Here is a 20,752-nt window from a genome sequence, read left to right as displayed (position 1 = left end):
ATTCAAACATATTTTAGGTCCATTCAAGTCATTCTAAACAACCGTTAGATTTATTTATTTAAAAAATGAATATTCCACATATCCTGCAACTCTATGTGGAGTACAATAAAACATCCAAATAACACCCCCTCAGTTACACCCTTCTCATATGACACAAATATTTCGATAAAACAACAAAACCACATAGTACACTGAACATATTGCAATATAAACAACAAACATATAACAATACAACCAACAATGAACGATCACACATTTACAATACAAAATGAATTAAGAACATAAGAATAGCCTTACTGGGTCAGATCAATGGCCCATCAAGCCCAGTAACCCGTTCTCAAGGTGGCCAATCCAGGTCCCTAGTACCTGGCCAAAACCCGAGGAGTAGCAACATTTCATGTTACCTATCCAAGGCAAGCAGTGGCTTTCCCCATGTCTTTCTCAATAACAGACTATGGACATTTCCTCCAGGAAATTGTCCAAACCTTTCTTAAAACCAGCTACACTATCTGCTCTTACCACAACCTCTGGCTTAACTATTCTCTAAGTGAAAAAAATATTTCCTCCTATTGGTTTTACAGTATTTCCCCATAACTTCATCGAGTGTCCCCTAGTCTCTGTAATTTTTGATGGAGTGAAATCACTCCATCCAATCCACTTGTACCCGTTCTACTCCACTTCAATCATATCTCCCCTCAGCTGTCTCTTTTCCAAACTGAAGAGCCCTAAAATTTTTAGTATTTCCTCATACAAGAGGAGTTCCATTCCCTTTATCATATCGGTCGCTCTTCTTTGAACCTTTTCTAGTGCCACTATATCTTTCTTGAGATAAGGAGACAAGAACTGAACGCAATACTCCAGAAGAGGTCGCACCATGGAGCGATACAGGGGCATTATAACATTCTTAGTCTTGTTAACCATCCCTTTTTAAAATAATTCCTAGGATCCTGTTTGCTTTTTTGGCTGCCGTTGGGCGGAAGATTTCATCGTATTGTCTATGATGGCACCCAGATCCTTTTCTTGGGCACTAACCCCCAAGGTGGACCACTTTGCAATTGTCCACATTAAATTTCAACTGCCAATTTGATGCCCAATCTTTCAAATTCCTAAGGTCTGCCTACAATTTTTCACAATCCGCATGAGTTTTAACAACTTTTAACAGTTTAGTGTCATCTACAAATTTAATCACCTACCCACCACTCAACGGTACTCGTCGTAAGAAACTTTACGACAACCTCCTGGGGACACAGGCAGCTAAAATAGACTCTGACATCTCAAAATTACTGACTAAAACAACAGACATAAAAGAGTTCCGCAAAGAAATAAAAACATTACTGTTCAAAAAATATCTCCCATCACTCTAACCGCCACCCAATGACCTCCCAATCAACGACTTCGGAAATACCCACCTATATTATCTTTTTATCTGCGATCTAGAATGTACTGTAATTCTGCTACACTACACCCGATTCAACCGATCGAGTTAACATGTATTACCTCTGTTAAATGCATTATCTTCCGTTATATGTACTATCTTCTGTAACAAGTATTATCCTCTGTGAAATTGTAGTTCATATCTCACTACTACTGTTCCTGTAACTTACTCTTATCCTGAAATGTAACTCTACTGGAATATTCCAGATATTTCTATATTGTAATCCGCCTAGAACCGCAAGGCACAGGCGGAATAGAAATCCCTAATGTAATGTAATGTAATGTAATCACCTCACTCGTAGTTCCAATTTCTAGATCATTTATAAATAAGTTAAATAGCACCAGTCCCATTACAGATTCCTAAGGCACTCCATTGTTTACTCTCCTTCACTGGGAAAAATGATGACCATTTAACCCTACCCTCTGTTTTCTATCCGATAACCAATTCCTAATCCACAACTAGCCACCTATCCCATGACTCTTAAAATTCCTCATGAGAGGCCTCCTGAGAAAATTAATCAAAAGCTTTCTGAAAAGCTTTGTCCATATGTTTATTCATACCTTCAAAGTCAAGCAAATTGGTGAAGCAAGATCTCTCTCGGCTGATCCCATGCTGTCTCATTAAATCATGTTTTCTAGTTGTTCCACAATTTTATTTTTTTATAATTGTTTCCACCATTTTGCTTGGCACCATTTGAAGTCAGGCTTACCGGAATGTAATTTCTCAGATCTCCACTGGAACCCTTTTTAAAAATTTGCTTAACATTGGCCACCCTCCAATTTTTAGGTACTACAGACGATTTTAGCAACAGGTTACTGATCACTAACAACAGGTCAGCAATTTCATGTTTGAGTACTTTTAGCCAGAAAAACCAGGAGAAAGTTCTTCATAATCCAAACAGGATCAAACAAACCACAGTGAAGATATGCAGTAGTGTTGGTGTGCAATTTATTCAACATTCATAAAAACTGTGCAATGGCTCGACACGCACGTGTTTCAGCCAATATGGCCTGCCTCAGGAGCCTTATTCAAAATGTTCAATTACTTGAATGTTGTAGCCTATAATAAATGAAACACCTCATTGAAGTATTACGAATTCTAATGAAGATACCATACCAGTCTCTACACTCACAGACTTTTTATGACTGTTGCACACCAACACTACTGAGTACTTTTAGTACCCTAGGATGTATACCATACGGTCCAGGTGATTTATCACTTTTTTTACTTGTCGATTTGGCTTAGTACATCTTCCAGATTCACCGAGATTTCTTTCAGTTCCTCCGCATCATTACCCTTGAAAACCATTTCTGGTTCAGGTAGACCTCTGACATCATCTTCCATAAAGACCGAAGCAAAGAATTTATTAAGTCTCTCTGCTATGGCCTTATCCTCCCTGAGCGCCCCTTTTGCTCCTTGATCATCCAATGGTCCCACAGATTCCCTCACAGGTTTTCTGCTTCTGATGTACCTCAAAAATTGTTATAAGTTTTTGCCTCTCAGACATGACTGTTCCAACTTGAATCCCTAAATGTCAGAGGTTAGTGAACTGAGATTTCTGAAATCCAAATGAATAAGGTATTGCCAGTGCATCGTTAAGGAACACACATGATAAACCAGTGCAGTAAATATTCCTCTTAAACCTTATTAAGTAATCACTTGATCATAAAGAAAACAGGAAACCAAATTAGGATTTCCCCCTCCCAATTGGTGTCACTTATTACTGCCAAACAAACAAGTAAAAAACTTGAAAATGGCAATTTTTTCCACAAGATGATTAATAATCCATTTAGCCTAGCTATATAGCATCAGAAAATTCCAGCTCCTCTCACAAGCAATTACTATATAAAGTGTGAAGTGAGACTTATCAGAGTAGATATTGAATACCTGGGAGAAGAGTTCTCCCTTTTCAGCGTGTTTAGATGGAAGAGGGATGGTGCTAAACACACAGCCAGGTTTGTTGGCGTCATCTGATTTTCCTCTACTGCAGCAGCAACGTCGCTCAGGAAATAAAGAAGAGTCTGTAGGACCTCTCTGTTCTCATCAGGCAAAAGCATAATAGCAGCTTTGATGGCCTGAAGACGTGATCCTTTGGTATGTCTGTAAAACAGAGCAGCTCAATGATTTGTTCATGTTATTACATATCCTACTAAGAGGCAACCCATTTGAAATTACTTTGAGTTTCACGTGAAACTCATATATCGCACCATGCAATGGCCAACTCTACTGCATTAGTGTCATCAGCATTAAACAATGTATATACTGAGGAATTCTATAAATGGTGGCCAACTTTCAGTGCGGAACATGTTCTAATGGTGGCAAGGCACCAAGAAGGGGCTGAAAAGGCAGATCATTGCAAAAATATCCTATAACTGGTCACGTAGGTACAACACCTAAGTGTCTTCACATGTATCTGCAAAGGGGAGCGAGGACATGGGAGAGGCAGAGGCATTCTGGAACACCGTGCACAGTTTTATAGAAAACCAAAGATGCATGCCAGGATTTAAATTAGGTTTTAGCAGGTGTAAGTCCTCTTGCTTGAAACTGGGTATGGAACTTGGATGCCCAATGCTGGTTCTATAGAGAGCACTCATTCTGGAGCATTCTAGAGCAGTGTATCGCAAACTGTGCACCTCTCGTCGCGAGAGGCCGTATCTCGTAAGCTAGGGGTGTCAAAGTCCCTCTTTTGAGGGCCACAATCCAGTCGGGTTTTCAGATTTCCCCAATGAAATATGCATGAGATCTATTTGCACGCATTGCTTTCATTGTATGCTAATAGATCTCATGCATATTCATTGGGGAAATCCTGAAAATTCCAGACTGGATTTGCGGCCCTCGAAGAGGGACTTTGACACCCCTGCTGTAAGCAATCAGTCAGCGCATCTCTTCTTGCAACACCTCCCCAATGGCGGCCCCCGTCTGGGGGGTTGTGTCTTCGTGCATGCACGGATGTCGACGTGACTAAGTCATGCATGCATGCGACGTCATCGCGTCAACATCTGTGCATTTCCGATGCCCTTCAGCCACGGCACAGGACTTAGTATACCGTGACTTCCAGAAGTTTGCGAGACACTGCTCTAGAGAATAGCACCGCGTGCTGATTTTTTCTGGCACCTAAATTTGAGCACAATTTACTGAATCTGGCTCATAGTATGATGAAGAATTCTTATTAGTTCTGTGCCAAAATACAAAGCTTTTCTGCTCATTACCATAAAAATTCTAAAACTGTAAACACAATCTTAAAAAAGCTCTGCCAAATTATACTCTTTATACACCGTGTTCACCTTCTTAAAATCTAAAGATCTAAAATTCTTTCCTTCTTTACTGAACATTAAATAAGAAAACTGGAAATAAATGTAATAAAATATTTCATCGGTGGTTTTCCCCCACTTGCTTCTTCCTGCAAAGTCTATTTCTTGAATAAAATTTTCCTAAAAAAGCACATATTGGAAATTCTCAGTCACTAACATGCAGTACCATATGACAAATTCATGAAAACAGCTCCATGGTTACAGAGCACAACACATACTTTTGGTTGGGAAAATCTGACTTTGTGTTTTCTTAAAAAATTGAAAGGATGGAAAAAATTTCATGAAATAACCCAGACCAGCTCTGGCTCTCATAAAACAAATGCCGATGTCTGCAGACTAATGGTCGCATGAAGTACAAATTTTGCAGCTTTTAAATGTTAAGTACAACATATGACGACTCGGATCTCTGCATGGACTGCATAGTGACCAATCTAAAGTTTTTTTTCCATTTCAAAGTTCTTTACTTTGCTTTGGCAGTGGCCATCAGGAAATGCAAAGGCAGAAGCCAAGTTCCTTCTGGCAAAGGCAGCAGAGGGGCGAGTGCCAGAGACCTGACCCTTAGAGGCAATGGAGGAAGAAGTCATTTTAAGACCGAGTCAGAGCCTAGGTAGACACTAGAAGATGGATCTATTGCTGGGAGAAAGAAGAGAATGTATCATGGAAGCAACCACTGCGCCCCTCACAAGGAATCTTCACAGCAATGCAAGCATGCAACTAAGCAGAGAAGACCACAGGCACCATTCCATAAATATGCATATTTTTTACGTAGTGGGAAAGGGATTTGATATAGCTGCGGATATAGCTAGCATAAGTATTCACACCCAAGTCATACACACGCATCTAACCTGTTGCACTAGTATAAGGACAGCAGGGCTCCAATTCTATAAAGTCTGCCTAAAGTTAGGTGTCAATATCGGCACCTAATTTAATTGAGCAATAGGCTTAATCAGTGCCGAAACTGGCACTCAATATCTCACAATCAGCTTTAATTGGATTTAATTGATAGTTAGGCACCTAACTTAAACCTTGATTCTGTAAATAGTAGGCGCCTAGCTCAAAGCACCAATACTAAAAGTGGGTGTGGTTAGGGAGTGGTATGTTTTCCCCCAGTCTCGGCTCCAGACCTCTGTGCTGCTTTGAAAGTAATTTAGGCCTCTTGGTGACCTTAAGAACATAAGAATTACCATACTGGGACAGACCAAAGGTCCATCAAGCCCAGTATCCTGTTTCCAACAGTGGTCAACCCAGGTCCCAAGTACCTAGCTAGATCTCAAGTAGTAAAACAGATTTTATGCTGCTTATCCTAGGAATAAGTAGTGGATTTCCCCAAGCCATCTCAATAATGGTCTATGGACTTCTTTTTTAGGAAGTTATTAAAGCCTTTTTTAAACCCCGCTAAGCTAACTGATTTTACCACATTTTCCAGCAATGAATTCCAGAGTTTAATTATACATTGTGTGAAGAAATATTTTCTCTGGTTTGTTTTAAATCTATTTAGTAGCTTCACCGCATGCCCCCTAGTATTTTTGGAAAGAGTGTACAAGCGATTCACATCTGCCCCTTTTCACTCCACTCAGTATTTTATAGACATCTATCATATCACACCTGAACTATCTCTTCTCTAAGTTGAACAGCCCTCGCCGCTTTAACCTCTACTCATAGGGAAATCATCCCAAACCTTTTATCATTTTCGTACCTTTTCTAATTCCACTATATGTTTTTTTGACATACAGCAACCAGAACTGCACACAGTATTCAAGTTGCGGCTGTACCATAGAGTGATACAAGGGCATTATAACATTTTCATCTTTGTTTTCCATTCCTTTCATGATAATTCCTAACATTCTATTTGCTTTCTTAGCAGCCGCCGCACATTGAGCTGAGGTTTTGCTAAGACAAGTGTGAAGACAATAAGAAACCAAAGGTCTTTCAAAATTAATTCTCAAAATCAGTAACATCTTAGTTTTCTAGATTCATGAATATAGATACTGTATATGCAACAATCATCAAAAGTCCAACAGAGAACACTGCTTTTAATGCTGCATCCAGAACCTAAGCTTCAAGAACTCAAAGTGGACTCATGAAAACAAGGCCTCAATGCTATCAAAAGGGGACACTAGGAATACATGCTATATTGGTCCCAAAGGGGTGGGAGGAAGAAAGGAAAAAAGGAACTGTTAAGAAGTGGCAGATCAACCATGCAAAAATTCAGGAGCCGCTTCCATTAAGGTGACAGGATTTTTGAAGTGAAGGGATATTACACTGCTTTGTTGAAGGATCAGACCTGAATTAAGAACATTTCTACAAATACAGATTATGTACATTCTTTCTATTCATATACATAAATATGTGAGTTTTCTGTTAAATTTGTACATAAGAATATAAGAAGTTTCCTCTGCTGGGTCAGACCAGAGGTCCATCGCGCCCAGCAGTCCGCACCCGCGGCAGCCCATCAGGCCCATGACCTGTACGGTGATCTTTGTCTGAGCCCGTAAATCCCCCTTGGTCTCTATCTATACTCTTTCTATATCCCATCTCTACCTCTATCTGTATCCCTCAATCCCCAGAGGTTGTGATAGGACAGAGTACACTACGGGGTTTTAAAGAAGGATTGGATAAATTCCTGAAAGATAGGGGGATTGAGGGATACAGATAAGAGGTAGAGATGGGATATAGAAGAGTGAACAAGAAAAGGACCTGGGTGTACTGATAGATAGGACACTGAAGCCGTCGGCACAATGCGCGGCAGCGGCAAAGAAGGCAAATAGAATGTTGGGCATGATAAAGAAAGGAATCTCGAGTAGATCGGAGAAAGTTATAATGCCGCTTTATAGGGCAATGGTCAGACCACACTTGGAATACTGCGTCCAACATTGGTCTCCCTACCTAAAGAAGGATATAAAACTGCTGGAGAGGGTGCAGAGACGAGCAACAAAACTGGTGAAGGGTATGGGAGAAACTGGAATACGAGGACAGACTTATAACACTAGGATTGTTCTCCCTTGAGAAAAGGAGACTGCGTGGGGATATGAATCGAGACCTTTCAAAATACTGAAAAGAATCGACAAAATAGAGCAGAGAAGATTATTTAACATTGTCCAATTTGATACGGACTAGAGGACATGTAATGAAGCTAAGGGGGGACAGGTTCAGGACTAATGTCAGGAAGTTCTGCTTCACTCAGAGGAGTGGTTGACACCTGGAATAGCCCTCCCAGATGAGATTATTGCGGAATCGACCGTCCTAGGCTTCAAGAGCAAACTAGATGCATATCTCCTTAAGAGAGGGCATATAAGGGATATGGTGGACTATAAATTACGACAGGTGTACACCTGGCAGGGGCCTCCGCGTGTGCGGATCGCCGGACTTAGATGGACCGAAGGTCTGATCCGGAGATGGCAGTTCTTATGGTTCTTATAGATAGAGACCAAGGGAGATTTACTGGTTCAGGACAAAGATCACCGTAAAGGCCATGGGCCTGATGGGCCGCTGCAGGTGCGGACTGCTGGGGCGCGATGGACCTCTGGTCTGACCCAGAAGAGGAAACATTATGTTCTTATGTACAAATTTAACAGAAAAACTCACATATTTATGTGGTGTGAGAATCAAGATATGGATAAAGTTACCCAAAATATGCCAACCATCCAGTTCATGCATATACATTCATCGGAGACCAGCATCTATATTGGACTCACATTGATAGAATCTGAAGAAAGGTCTCCGAGAGTTTGTTTGGTCATGAGAGGCTCATGGTAAATCTCTAAAGTATTGCTTCAACATATCTGCCACATCATATGCAGACTGCCCTCATAATTCACGCCGTCTGGGAAGTTCTCATTCATCTGCCGCAGGGCCTGATTCTAGACTGACGCCAGACTTCCTGAAGAGCCCAACCTGGAAAACCCAAGAAGCAAAACAATGGCTTCAGGTGAGGAAACATAAATAGATAAGCATAGTAATTAATCTTTAAAATGCTGTGATAATATAATGATCTTTGAAAGGTAAAACAAACCTGATCCAAGCAGTGACTGCGGAGGTAGCGCATGGCTTGCTGGAATGCTCTGAGGAAGTGGGGCTGTCCTGTGCGCCGCACCTAAATTGCAAGAGGAACCCCAAACACACTCTGTCTTTATAATCGGGAACCTTTATATCCTTTTCATAAATTTTGGCACAGCCCTATTTAAATAAAACAAGCCTCCACATTTAGATAACTGCAACAGTTTACAAAATTTGATGTATTTGCAGTGTTTTTAATAATCATGTTGTATACTCTGAGATGTACTATTTGTACAGAGGGGGAAAGGGATTAAGAATTGTATACCTCCTTTTTGTAGTTTTAGAATCACGCTCAAAGTGGTTTACATTCAAGTACTTCAAGCATTTTCTCTATCTGTCCTGGGCGGGCTCACAGTCTATCTAATGTAGCTAGGGCAGTGGAAGATTAAGTGACTTACCCAGGGTCACAAGGAGCAGAGTGGGATTTGAACCCACAACCTCAGGGTGCTTAGGCTGTAGCTTTAACCACTAGGCCACACAGAACGGTTCCTACATGGTCTTTATTGAATGCTAATCTTAAATCACCCCCCAAACTGTTCATAACACTTTCACTAGAACATAGAACTACTACTACTACTAATCATTTCTATTTGCAGGTACTTTCTCTGTCCCTAGTGGGCTCACAATCAACAGTGGTGGCCTGAGTCATTCATCACAGGGTGAAATTATCTCCCCCCCCAAAAAAAAAAATTTAAAAAAAAAAAAAATTTCAACAGCTGTAGCCACAATGATGTTATAGCTTACTTTCTACCTTACCAGCCCAATAAAAATCCTAAATGTTTATGAAAACATTTCCATATTTTTCTTCAAGACTTCCACAATCTTCCGAAGGTTGTAGTAGGCGAGAGCACAGTAAAGGGGTTTAAGGAAGGTTTGGATAGGTACCTAAAGGATAAAGGGATTGAGGGGTACAGATAGCAGCAGAGGTAGGTTATAGAAGTAGAGGTAGATTATAAAGGTCAAGAATTCACTTCACAGGTCAAGGACCTGGTGGGCCGCTGCGGGAGCGGCCGCTGGGCGAGATGGACCTCCAGTCTGACCCAGTGGAGGCAACTTCTTATGTTCTTATAATCACTTTGATCATTTGAAATCTCATAGATTCAAATAAAACCAGTTGTAATACAGTTTTACAGGCAGGCATTCACCACTCTTGATATATATCACAAAATAACTCTTGTGCAATATAAGAACATAAGAATAGCCTTACTGGGTCATACCAATGGTCCATCAAACCCAGTAGTCCGTTCTCACAGTGGCCAATCCAGGTCACTAATACCTGGCAAAAACCCCAAAGTAGCAACATTCCATGCTACCGATCCAGGGCAAGCAGTGGCTTCCCCATGTCAGTCTCAATAACATATGGACTTTTCCTCCAGGAAATTGTCCAAATCTTTCTTAAAACCAGCTATGTTATCTGCTCTTACCACAATCTCTGGCAATGCATTTCAAAGCTTAACTATTCTCTGAGTGAAAAAAATATTTCCTCCTATTGGTTTTAAAAGTATTACTCTAACTTCATGGAGTGTCCCCCCAGTCTTTGTAATTTTTGATGGAGTGAAAAATCGATCCACTTGTACTCGATCTACGCAGGAGTTTGTAGACTTCAATCATATCTCCCCTCAGCAGTCTCTTTTCCAAGCTGAAGAGCCCTAACCTTTTTAGTCTTTCCTCATACGAGAGGAGTTCCATCCCTTTTATCATCTTGGCCATTCTTCTTTGAACTTTTTCTAGTGCCGCTATATCTTTCATGAGATAAGGAAACTAGAGCTTTTGTGTTACTTTAAGGACATCTTGTTTGTGGCTGCAATCTTGTATTCCTTATTTATTTAAAAATGTTTATAACCCACCTATCCACAAATCTAAGTGATGTTGAACGGAGCACACCAGTGGCTGATATTTAGGGTTGGATTCAGTAAATTTGTTGCCCAAAAAATCAGAACTAAGTGCAATTCTATACAGGATGCATATCCTTTTTACTATTGAATTGCGCTTAGCCTCAATTCCTGCACTTAACTTTAGGGCGTCAGACTTACACTTGCTGAAACCTGGTGGGCATGCTGGCGACCAAGTTAAGTGGGTTGAGGCTGTACTGTGTGCAACTTTTCATAACATCTCTGATATGCCCATGGCCACACTCCCTTTTGAGTTATGCACTAAGCCGTAAAGCAGGGGTGTCAAACTCAATCACATTCAGGGGCCGAAATCCAAAACACAGGCTAAGTCGCAGGCCAGACCCCACCCAATCTCCGCCCCAGATCCCGCCCCATAATAGTACTAATTATAACACCGTTTTTTACATTAATTTTCATATATACACACACACACACACACAATATATAATCTTAATAATGGTTAACCACAAAATTAAACTACACAAAGCACACTGTACGTATGCTTCTCAACATTCATTTCTACCAAAACATAGATAGCCTCTATTCTAATACGGGACCAAAAATTAAAAGTACTAATATATAAAAAAGAAACCCTAAGATTCAAGACTCTGCATGCAGTACAACCCCCAGAGAAAAAGAAACAAATATATTTCTTCCTGAGCAGTGCAAAAGATAGACAGCAGATTAAAATTCTCAAAATTGACACAATTCAAACACTAAATTGAAAATAAACCTCATTCCCTCTACCTTTGTTGTTTCCCTCCCTCCATGCTGTGCCTCCCTCCGGCGGGTGTCTTACCTTCTGGCCAGCTCCAACCTTGCCATTTTATGCGGTCCAATGTCCCCCCCTCGGTGTTATCTTGTGGCCAAGCTCCATCCTCCTCACAGTCGCAGTGTGCACAAAGCCACATGCAGCGGCTCCTTGTGCATCCTGTGCCTGAACCGGAAGCCTTCTCTTTGACGTCCCAACGTCAGAGGGAATGCTTCTGGATGAGGCGCGAGGAGCCGCTGCATGCTTCAACTGTGATGAGGAGTTGGGAGCTGGCCACAAGGTAACACTGGGGGCATCAGCGCGCATAAAACAACGAGACGGGCCGGATTCGGCCTGCGGGCCTCGAGTTTGACACCTGTCCCCTAAAAAATAGCACACAGCCAGATGGCATTCATTAAAATTTGCATTCACAAGTTATCAATAATCCATTGTTAGCATCCAATTATTGATGTTAATTGGTTCATTACTCAATTTGCAAGTGCCTCTTGGATGCACAATTCTGGGCACCATATATAGAATTTGGGAGTTAATGTATGCTTTGCAACATTGCCGTTTAATTAAATATTGGGTGAAATTGGTATGCTGAAGTTAAGAAACCACATTACACATGATTGTGAAGTCTTGAAGAAAAAGTCCATAAGGTTTTCCTGTATTTTATGGGACCGATGAGTGAAAAAACAACTATAAACAGGCAGTATCATTCTGGCAGGAAGTTGTGACAATCGGTGCGTTCTGATAGTTTTATACTATGATAAATGACTCAGGCCACCGCTGTGTGGATATGCAGGATGAAACTAATTATTTATATAATAAACCCTTTTTAGATTTTTTATATAGGCACCCTGTTACAAAATAACCCTTTTTTAAAAAATCATTATTCATTTTCAAATCAAACAATAAGTGCACAAAAATATATCATAAAAGTAATTTCCATATAGCACTATAATATCTAACACATAAAATCTAATAGTGTAAAATCCTCACCCACCCACCCTTCATCACATTCTCAACTAAAATAGAATATACTATATTATACAACATATTCTAACATATCGTATTAAATTACATCCCAAATCCACCCTCCCCCTTGAGTGTGCTAGATAAAACTAAAAATGAAAAAGAAAATGACCCTTAAAAGTTAGAAGCTGTAAAATATCACTATCAAAGCTGATATCCAGAAACCAAGGGACTGTACTTAAAGTCAACTTCTTTTTTTTGTATCCTTAAGTCGACTTCATAAATGAAATCAGCCACCATAAAAGCAGAAAGGAAATGTATCACTCTGTCTCCAAGAATTTAATTATTTTAAAAATGGGCAGGGGTCCATGCTGGTTACAAATTCAACACGTGAAGCTAATTTAACAGCAGCAAAGTAAAATTATCAGCCAGAACAATAGAGGTCATGCTGGACTGCAGAAAAGTCAAACTGAACGCTGTTGCCAATGACCCTTAATGATGTGAATTCTTTAGCCCCCCCTCCTTCCCAAAAGCTTCGTGTAAACAATGAAGCTTTTGTAAAAACCCAGGTTGGTGCACAAAGGCCCCAAGCAGGTCTACCACCCAGCAGTGTGTGTCACAGCAGGGAACCAATGACATATGTTAGAGATTGGCAGCTGAAAGCTTTGGTAAGGACAAGAGTGATTTAGCATTAGTCTTTTTGGCTTGGATAAAGCCAGTCTGAGAAATATAATTAGTGGAACAACATTAAAGGAATTAGTCCTGGATTCATATGTATCAAAATCGATTTTACCCAGTTTCAAGGTCGTTGAACTACCTTTCTCGAGTGGACGGTATTCATAAAAATACAAAAAAAAAAAAAAAAAGTGTGGGAAATGAGAAGATATTTCAAGTCATGTAGTGCGGAGCTGCTTAGCCCCAAAATAAAAATAAAAAATAAAACAAATAAAACGAGGGCAAGGGTCATCAGGTCATTGTTCACATTAAAATATTATGGCTCTGAACGGAGCACAGATAATATGACCTTTGTCAAAAATCCATCAGAGGAATGCAAAAAGAATACATTACAGTTCCTACTGAGAATCTGAAGCATGCCACAGAAGCAGTCAATGATAATTTCTGTTGTTTAGAACAGATATGTTCTGTGTTCAGCGCAGAGCTTGTATAATAATGGCCTTTGAGATTCAACACTTTGATGCTACTGTTAAACAATGGTACAAATTGAAGGGGGTGAAGGATGAGAGAATCAGATTTTAGTTCTTTTGACTAATCAGATTGCCACTGGCAGGATGTAATGATTTTCTGTTACATCAATCTGACAGAAAAGCAGCAACCAGGACTCCTCCTATATTTTAAAAATACTGTTAAGCACCACTTTGAAACCATCTTCAAGAGCTCAGATGAAGCAATTGTGGAAAACAGGAGCTTTTACACCTTGGGGAACACATTGCAGTGTGTTAGCAATTTCACAAGATGGGTCAATTTTCTAAAGTAGAGGCCAGATGAACTTTGGTTTTGGCACAGAAACTCTCCTCCTGGTACAAGTGGACTCGATTTTTCACTTCGTCAAAAATTAAAAAGACTAGGGGGATGAAATAATAGGGAAATACTTTTAAAACCAATAGGAGGAATTTTTTTTTCACTTAAGAGAATAGTTAAGCTCTAGAATGCGTTGCCAGTGGTTGTGGTAAGAGCAGATAGCCATAGTCCATAGTCTGTTATTGAGAAAGACACGGGGGAAGCCATTGCTTGCCCTGGATCGGTAGCATGGAATGCTGCTACTCCTTCGGTTTTGGCCAGGTATTAGGGACCTGGATTGGCCACTATGAGAACAGGCTACTGGGCTTGATGGACCATTGGTCTGACCTAGTAAGGCTATTCTTATGTTCTTATGTACTGCCACCACTGCATGCAGCTTCCCTTCTCCCACATTCATCCCGTCCCCTTTGCTACCACCAACAGCCTCCCATTCCCCCTCCTGGACCCCACCCATCAGCCATGCTTTCCTCTCCCTAGGTCTAACTGAGGCGCCCGTGTAGTCTAATCAGGAAAAGAACAATTCACAGTCGTTCTTGTTCTGGCCGAGTTCAGAGCGGAGATGGCAGGACAAGAGTGATTGGGAACTGGACTTACCTGGGTTATGCCACCTAGACCACCAGGATGCCTGAGGCAGGCTGGGGGTGGGGGAGTTGGCTGCCAGATGAGTCTGAGAGGGGTGAAGGAAGGCTATGTGCGGTGGTGGGTGGCAGAAATGGAGGCAGTCATCACGCTGACATCCAGGCACGCGCGAAGGTTCTCTTGAGACGTCGTTGGGGGGGGAGGGGGTGCCAGAAGGGAAGAGGGCCGGAGAGAAGGAGAGGTGCTGGCGCTGGCGCCTGATGTGCCTCTATCCGCGAAAGGGCATGTCCTGTAGGAAGTCAGCCAGCACCTTCCCAGTGTGCCGTTGCACACCTTTAATCTCAGGAGTCACACAGTTTACCATACACCGATATAGACACAGTCATAATGCCACTTTATAGAGCAATGGTTAGGCCGCACTTAGAATACTGTGTCCAACACTGGTCTCCTTACCTCAAGAAGGACATAACTTCTGATGGAGAGAGTGCAGAGGCGACCACGAAACTTGTCAAAGGAATGGAAACTTTGAGCTACAAAGAACGCCTCATGGAAAACTGGGACTGTTTACACTCGAGAAGAGAAGACTGAGAGGGAGATTTGATGAAGACTTTTAAAATATTAAAAGGATTTGATAAAATAGACCAAGAAGCAGCATTACTAACATTTCAGAATGTGACACGGACAAGAGGTCACAGCCTGAAACTGAGTGGCAGCAGGTTCAGGATAAATGTCAGAAAGTTTTATTTCACACAGCGAGTTGTGGGCGCTTGGAATTCTCTGCCGGTGGATGTTATGACGGAGACTACTGTTCTGGGTTTCAAGCGCAAGTTGGATGCACACCTTCTTGCAAATCATATTGAGGGATACGGCAATTTCGGGTCTCCAAAAAGGAGTACCTAAATGGGCTGCCGCGTGTGCGGATCGCCGGACTAGATGGACCTCGGTCTGATCCGGTGAAGGCATTTCTTATGTTCTTATGAGAGGGCATCCGATTGGTGCCTACTTTCCTTTATAGAATACTGGCATATCTGGGCATACACGTGCATATCCATAAGTACTTAACACCAGCCATAGATTTTACACGCTTATTTCAGCTCTATGTTCCAACAAATCCATGTAATGTACATTAGTCTAAAAGTTACATGTGTAACTTTGTGCTCTGCCCCTGTGTACATCCACCTGCAAACTATGTGCTAAAGGAGATATACCTAACTGGCGCATAAATGCTTACTTCACAGAATGACCTCCATAATGGGCCCTGCATTTTTCTGCTCATATAAAACTATGCGTCTACCACAGTGTATAGCTTGTTTGGGGGTTTTTTTTACTACTACTACTTATTTCTATAGCACTGCTAGACATACACAGTGCTGTACATTATATAAGAGACAATCCCTGCTCAACAGAGCTTACAATATAATTAATACAGAGAAACAGGACAAACAGGGCTTAGGGAAATTCTCTCAGAGGGAAATTAGCCTTCGGTGGCACTTAGACATCTGACACAGTGCCATCCAGCTGATATTCAGTGCAAATTAACTGGCTGTGAAGACTCGCATCTCGGCGGCTACCTGGACATTTTCAGCGGTATTTAATCAGTTATCGCCACTGAAAATGGCTGGTTAGTGCCAAAAAATAAGCCAGCGATATTGAAGGCATTCCATAGGTGTGAACACTTTAGTCTCAATATTCGGAATTTAACCAGCTTTAAAAAAGCAGGCCTATCTTTGCCCTCTAAGGTATGGCCGGTTGTCTAAATATCACCATAACTGGCCATACACTAGCCAGTATTGAAAAACAAGGATATTCAATACTGGTCTCTAGAAATGGCCCAGAACTGAGTATCTGTGTTTAATGCTGTCAAAGCGCTGCCAGCTGTGGCAATTGTCTAACTACTGTTTGAAAATTGACTTCATGAATATTTAGCAGTGTAGTACATATATATTATCTTTTTTCCAGCAACATCTGTTGTACTGACAATATGGGAAACAGAAATCCTCCTTTTAGCCAGTGACTAGAAAAACACAGTACCAAATGTCCGACTTCCCTTCTACTGGAGAAAAAATTTTAATGCTAGAGAACCTAGGCCACGTCATAGAATAAGCTTTCAATATTTGACTTGCCTATTGAGATCTGGCCTGCCAAAACAAAAATGTGTTCCCATATTTTTTTATTAATATATAAGCAATAGGATAGGGGTCCTCAATTCCAGTCCTCAAACAACCTGGCCTTGTTTTCAGAATTTCCACAATGAATATGTATGTGATCGATTTGCATTCAGTACTTCCACTGCATGCAAATAGATCTCACACATATTCATTGTAGAAATCCTGAAAACCAGGCTACATTGTGGCTTTGAAGATTAGATTTGAGGACACCTGCAATAGGGTATAGATATGTCTCTAATGTATAAACAGGCAAGATTATAGATAGCTGGATTCCTTCAGATTGCAAAACAATTATAAAAAAATATATAAAACCGAGTCACCAAATGAAAAAACCCTATGATTTGAAGCAAATGTCCAGTGCAAGCCAAATGAAAGGGTAAACAGTAGTACTTACCAGCTGAAGCCATGCTTATTGGAAGGTGTATATCTCTCCAGCAAAGCTGTTAGTTTCAAGAGTGAATACTTCTGCAGAAGATTGATCTGTGTTACCGACTGGCAGCTGATCTGCAGTGAAGCAGAGCTCAGACTGGGGCGATGGGAGCTCTGGAAGCTGTGCCACCTCAACCTGTGCCTTTAGATTCAGGAGAAATTAAAAAAACAAACAAACCACAAAATGAGACAATAAAATTTAGTAAAATTAAACTTTGGGAAATATTTATCTAGACTTTTAATTTCAAAAGAATTTGAAAGATTTAGCCCCTCAATGTTTTTAGAATTTTTCTTTTTTTAAATGACAGCCATGATACAGGCTAAAAAATGACACGGAACAAATTTTCCTCGTTCCCACAGAAGCTCATTTTCCCGTCCTGTCCTCGCGAGTTCTTTTCCTGTCCCTGTCCCATTCCTGCAAGCTCCGTCCTCATCTGCACAAGTCTCAAACACTGCAAAATCACAAGCGTTTGAGGCTTGTGTGGTTGAGGCAGAGCTTACAGGAATGAGGTAGGGAGAAAACTCATGGGGACGGGACAGAGAAATTGAGTTCCTGCGTGGACGCGGTCAAATTTGTCCCTGTGTCATTCTCTAACACGGGCTCAATCTTCCCCTTGATATGCACATAGACACATAGTTTTGTTACTATCTAGTTCTATAAAGTATGAATGAGCATTCATGAACAGATTATAATTAGCATAATGGCGTATACACTTGAGGCTCATTACACACATGCCTAAATCTGGCTAAGGTGAATTTTGTAAATATGTGAATATCTTACATAGCAGGTAGTTTTCAGGTAGGCCTACACATGGCCAGAGCCTAATCCTCGCTTATGCACACCAAGTACAGAATAGAGTACTCCTCTGAAATTTGCGGGGGTTCCGTTGCAGGAACTCCTGTGAATTTAGAAAAACCTCAAATATGGTTTTTCGCCTGTCAAAAGGCAGGCGAGGCAGGAGAGGGCAGCTGGAGCGCCGGCGGGTGAAGAAAATCACTCGCGGTCTGCTCCGACTGCCTCTTCCTGTAGTAAAGTCGGGCTACACCAATCAGGAGCTGCTTTGACACGCAGCTCCTGATTGGTGTAGCTCGACTTTACTGCAGGAAGAGGAGGTTGGAGCAGACCGTGAATGAGTGAGTCCACGATTCACGAATTCGCTGGGGAACACTGTTTATAAGTTACGTGTATTGCCCATGAACTTAGCCAGCTATACAGTTGGCGTGTGTGCCACCTAGAGTAAGTGGTCATACTTAACTTATAGGTGCACATTTTTGCTGTTAAGCTAGTATTCAATAAAGGGAAGAAGGCCCCTACATTCCTTAATAAAATAGGCTTTTACCAAGCACCGTTTTGGCACCTATTTAGAGGCACCCAGTTACAGAATTACCCTCTTAGTGAATATGGAAAGACCTTTAGGATTAGGCTCTTACCAATTAAAACTGGCTGTTACTGTAGAAATATGTATACAGCATTTCTCATGTTTGCTTGTACAGTAGACTCTCTTAACCGGAACTCAAGCAACCAGAAAAAAAAAACCAAAACCCAAAGAAATACTGTAATATTTTAAATAAAATTAAAATCAATTTCTGGCAGAAATTTAAATGTAAAAACTTGGCACGCCACACCTAAGTACTCCCATAGTTTAGAACAGTTTATGGTAGGGTATAGTATGCCTATTTTTAATAGTAACTCTCAAGCAACCAGAAACTACATTTATTCGTCATCTACCAATCTCCATGGGTACCAGTTAACTGAGAGTCTACTGTAGATGTATGCAATCATGGAATTGATTTTGGCAATCATGTCTCATGCTTTGTCATTGGTATGTCAGTGTTTAATCATGAAGAAGAACCTTCTTTAATCATGAAGTAGTAGAACTCTCATCATCTTGTTGGGCAGACTAGATGGATCATGCAGGTCTTTGTCTGCCAACATTTACTATCTGACCATATGCCCTCATAAAATGGTCCTTAAGAAACTGAATATAACTGACCCATTGGTTCGTGTTAATGATGCACCAACACCCGAGTCTCTTCTCTCCTGGATTCCTGAGGGTTCCTCTGTTTCATTCAATGAATTCCCTGTGCTGTCCAAATCACTGGGTGTCCTACGATCATTGTCTACATCAAAGTGTATTTGCTTGGGGGAAGAAGGACAGGGTGAGATAGAGTCCAGAGCTGAATCGGAATCCCCCTCATCAGAAAACTTTTCTGACCACTGGTTCACTATCCTTTGCATTCCTTTGACATGGTAAAGGATGTCATCCAACTCTGGGAAGATGTCTTCATTCTCTAGGTCAGCCAAGTCACTGGCACTAGAATATAGAAGTGAGCCTGGTACGTTGTCATAAATACTTAGACGACTCCCCTCAGAACTGCAAGAATTGCGCCTTCCACCAATATTGGATTCCTTTGGACTATCAATACTGTTCTCCCTACGGAGGCGGAGGTGGTCTTGGCCATGTCCATGAAAACTCCCTGTTCTCCAGTTCACAGAGGGGTTACCGTCTGAAGGAGAGAAATTATCATTAGAAAGTGCTTTGGGAAATGTGCCAGGTTTGTGGTCCTCAGGGATATAGAACAAGGTTTCTTCCATTAAGGCTCTTCTGTTTCTGAAGTTCTGCTGCAAGACACTGCTGAATGTTGACTGGTTGAAGGGATCAAAACCTTCCAAGTACATGCCAACTCTCTTCTGGCAGGTACTGAGACTCCGTGTTCTTGTGATGGGGCTAGGTGTACTGACTGCACTGCTAGTTTCAGACTGACTGCTGCTACTGCTGGTCTGAGTAGAGTTTGAAACGCTTCTCTTCCGTATTGTGGGAACATTTATGTGATTGCCATTAAGGGCAGAGATCTCTACACAGCTGAGTTGTTTTAGTTTCTCTTCGTTTATGCCCTCCTGCAGAATGGGTCCACTAATAATAAGACCAAGTTTAGAAGGCCCTTTCTTTTTACTGTGAGAGCTTTTGATTTTCAGACTCTCCATCTTTTTCAGTAGGCTCTTTGTTTTTGACTTTGTACTCTTTTCATTGGTTTTGATGCTGAAGCTGAAGCTAGACAGCTCTTTTGGTGAGGGAAGACTGCTGGAGGAATCATCATTAGGTATACCGTTTCCTGATGAACACACACTGATAACAGAATTAGTCCTTGTAGTGCTCACTTCACTTGGCAAATGGGCTCTGTGACTCCCAGCACTACTGCCACTGTGGATAGAAGCTAGTTCCTGGCGCTCACTAAGGTCTGTCAACACACTTTCATGGCTGACAGCATTCACCAGCAGATGGTCTTCTGAATGTTCTGGTGTCAAGTTCTGATCTAAAGGGAAAGCATCAAACTCCTCAAGCCTGGACCATCTTCTGCTGTCTCTCTGGAAGGTCCACCTGCCACTTATAGCACAGGGCTCATCTTCATCAGAATCTTCACTCTGCAAAGACAGAAGAGGATCAACTGGGAGCACAACAAATTCAGTAGGAAAGCTGGTAAACTGCTGTGTATTTGAAGGAAACAGAATTATTTTTCTCACTGTGTCTTGCCGAGTACCTTTCATGTGATAACCCTCATTATATAAAACCAATACCAAAACCAAAAACTTCACAGGTGTTCCCAATCCAGTC

General features: G+C 41.3%; 1 protein-coding gene across 1 annotated transcript in view; it reads right to left on the bottom strand.

Moving 5' to 3' along the window:
• The window catches only part of DLC1 (DLC1 Rho GTPase activating protein), a 691,613-nt gene that overhangs the window by 25,153 nt on the left and 645,708 nt on the right, over positions 1-20,752 (bottom strand). The window contains 11 exon segments of the mRNA XM_033944479.1: positions 3,323-3,535; positions 8,442-8,479; positions 8,481-8,495; positions 8,497-8,555; positions 8,558-8,604; positions 8,606-8,640; positions 8,759-8,868; positions 8,871-8,895; positions 8,898-8,922; positions 17,104-17,280; positions 19,133-20,562. Coding sequence (XP_033800370.1) covers positions 3,323-3,535; positions 8,442-8,479; positions 8,481-8,495; positions 8,497-8,555; positions 8,558-8,604; positions 8,606-8,640; positions 8,759-8,868; positions 8,871-8,895; positions 8,898-8,922; positions 17,104-17,280; positions 19,133-20,562 — 2,174 coding nt within the window.

The sequence above is a fragment of the Geotrypetes seraphini genome, chromosome 1, assembly GCF_902459505.1.
Source record: "Geotrypetes seraphini chromosome 1, aGeoSer1.1, whole genome shotgun sequence".
NCBI classification, from domain to species: Eukaryota; Metazoa; Chordata; class Amphibia; order Gymnophiona; family Dermophiidae; genus Geotrypetes; species Geotrypetes seraphini.
Note: the sequence above shows the minus strand (reverse complement) of the source record. Positions and strands in the feature narration are given on the sequence as shown.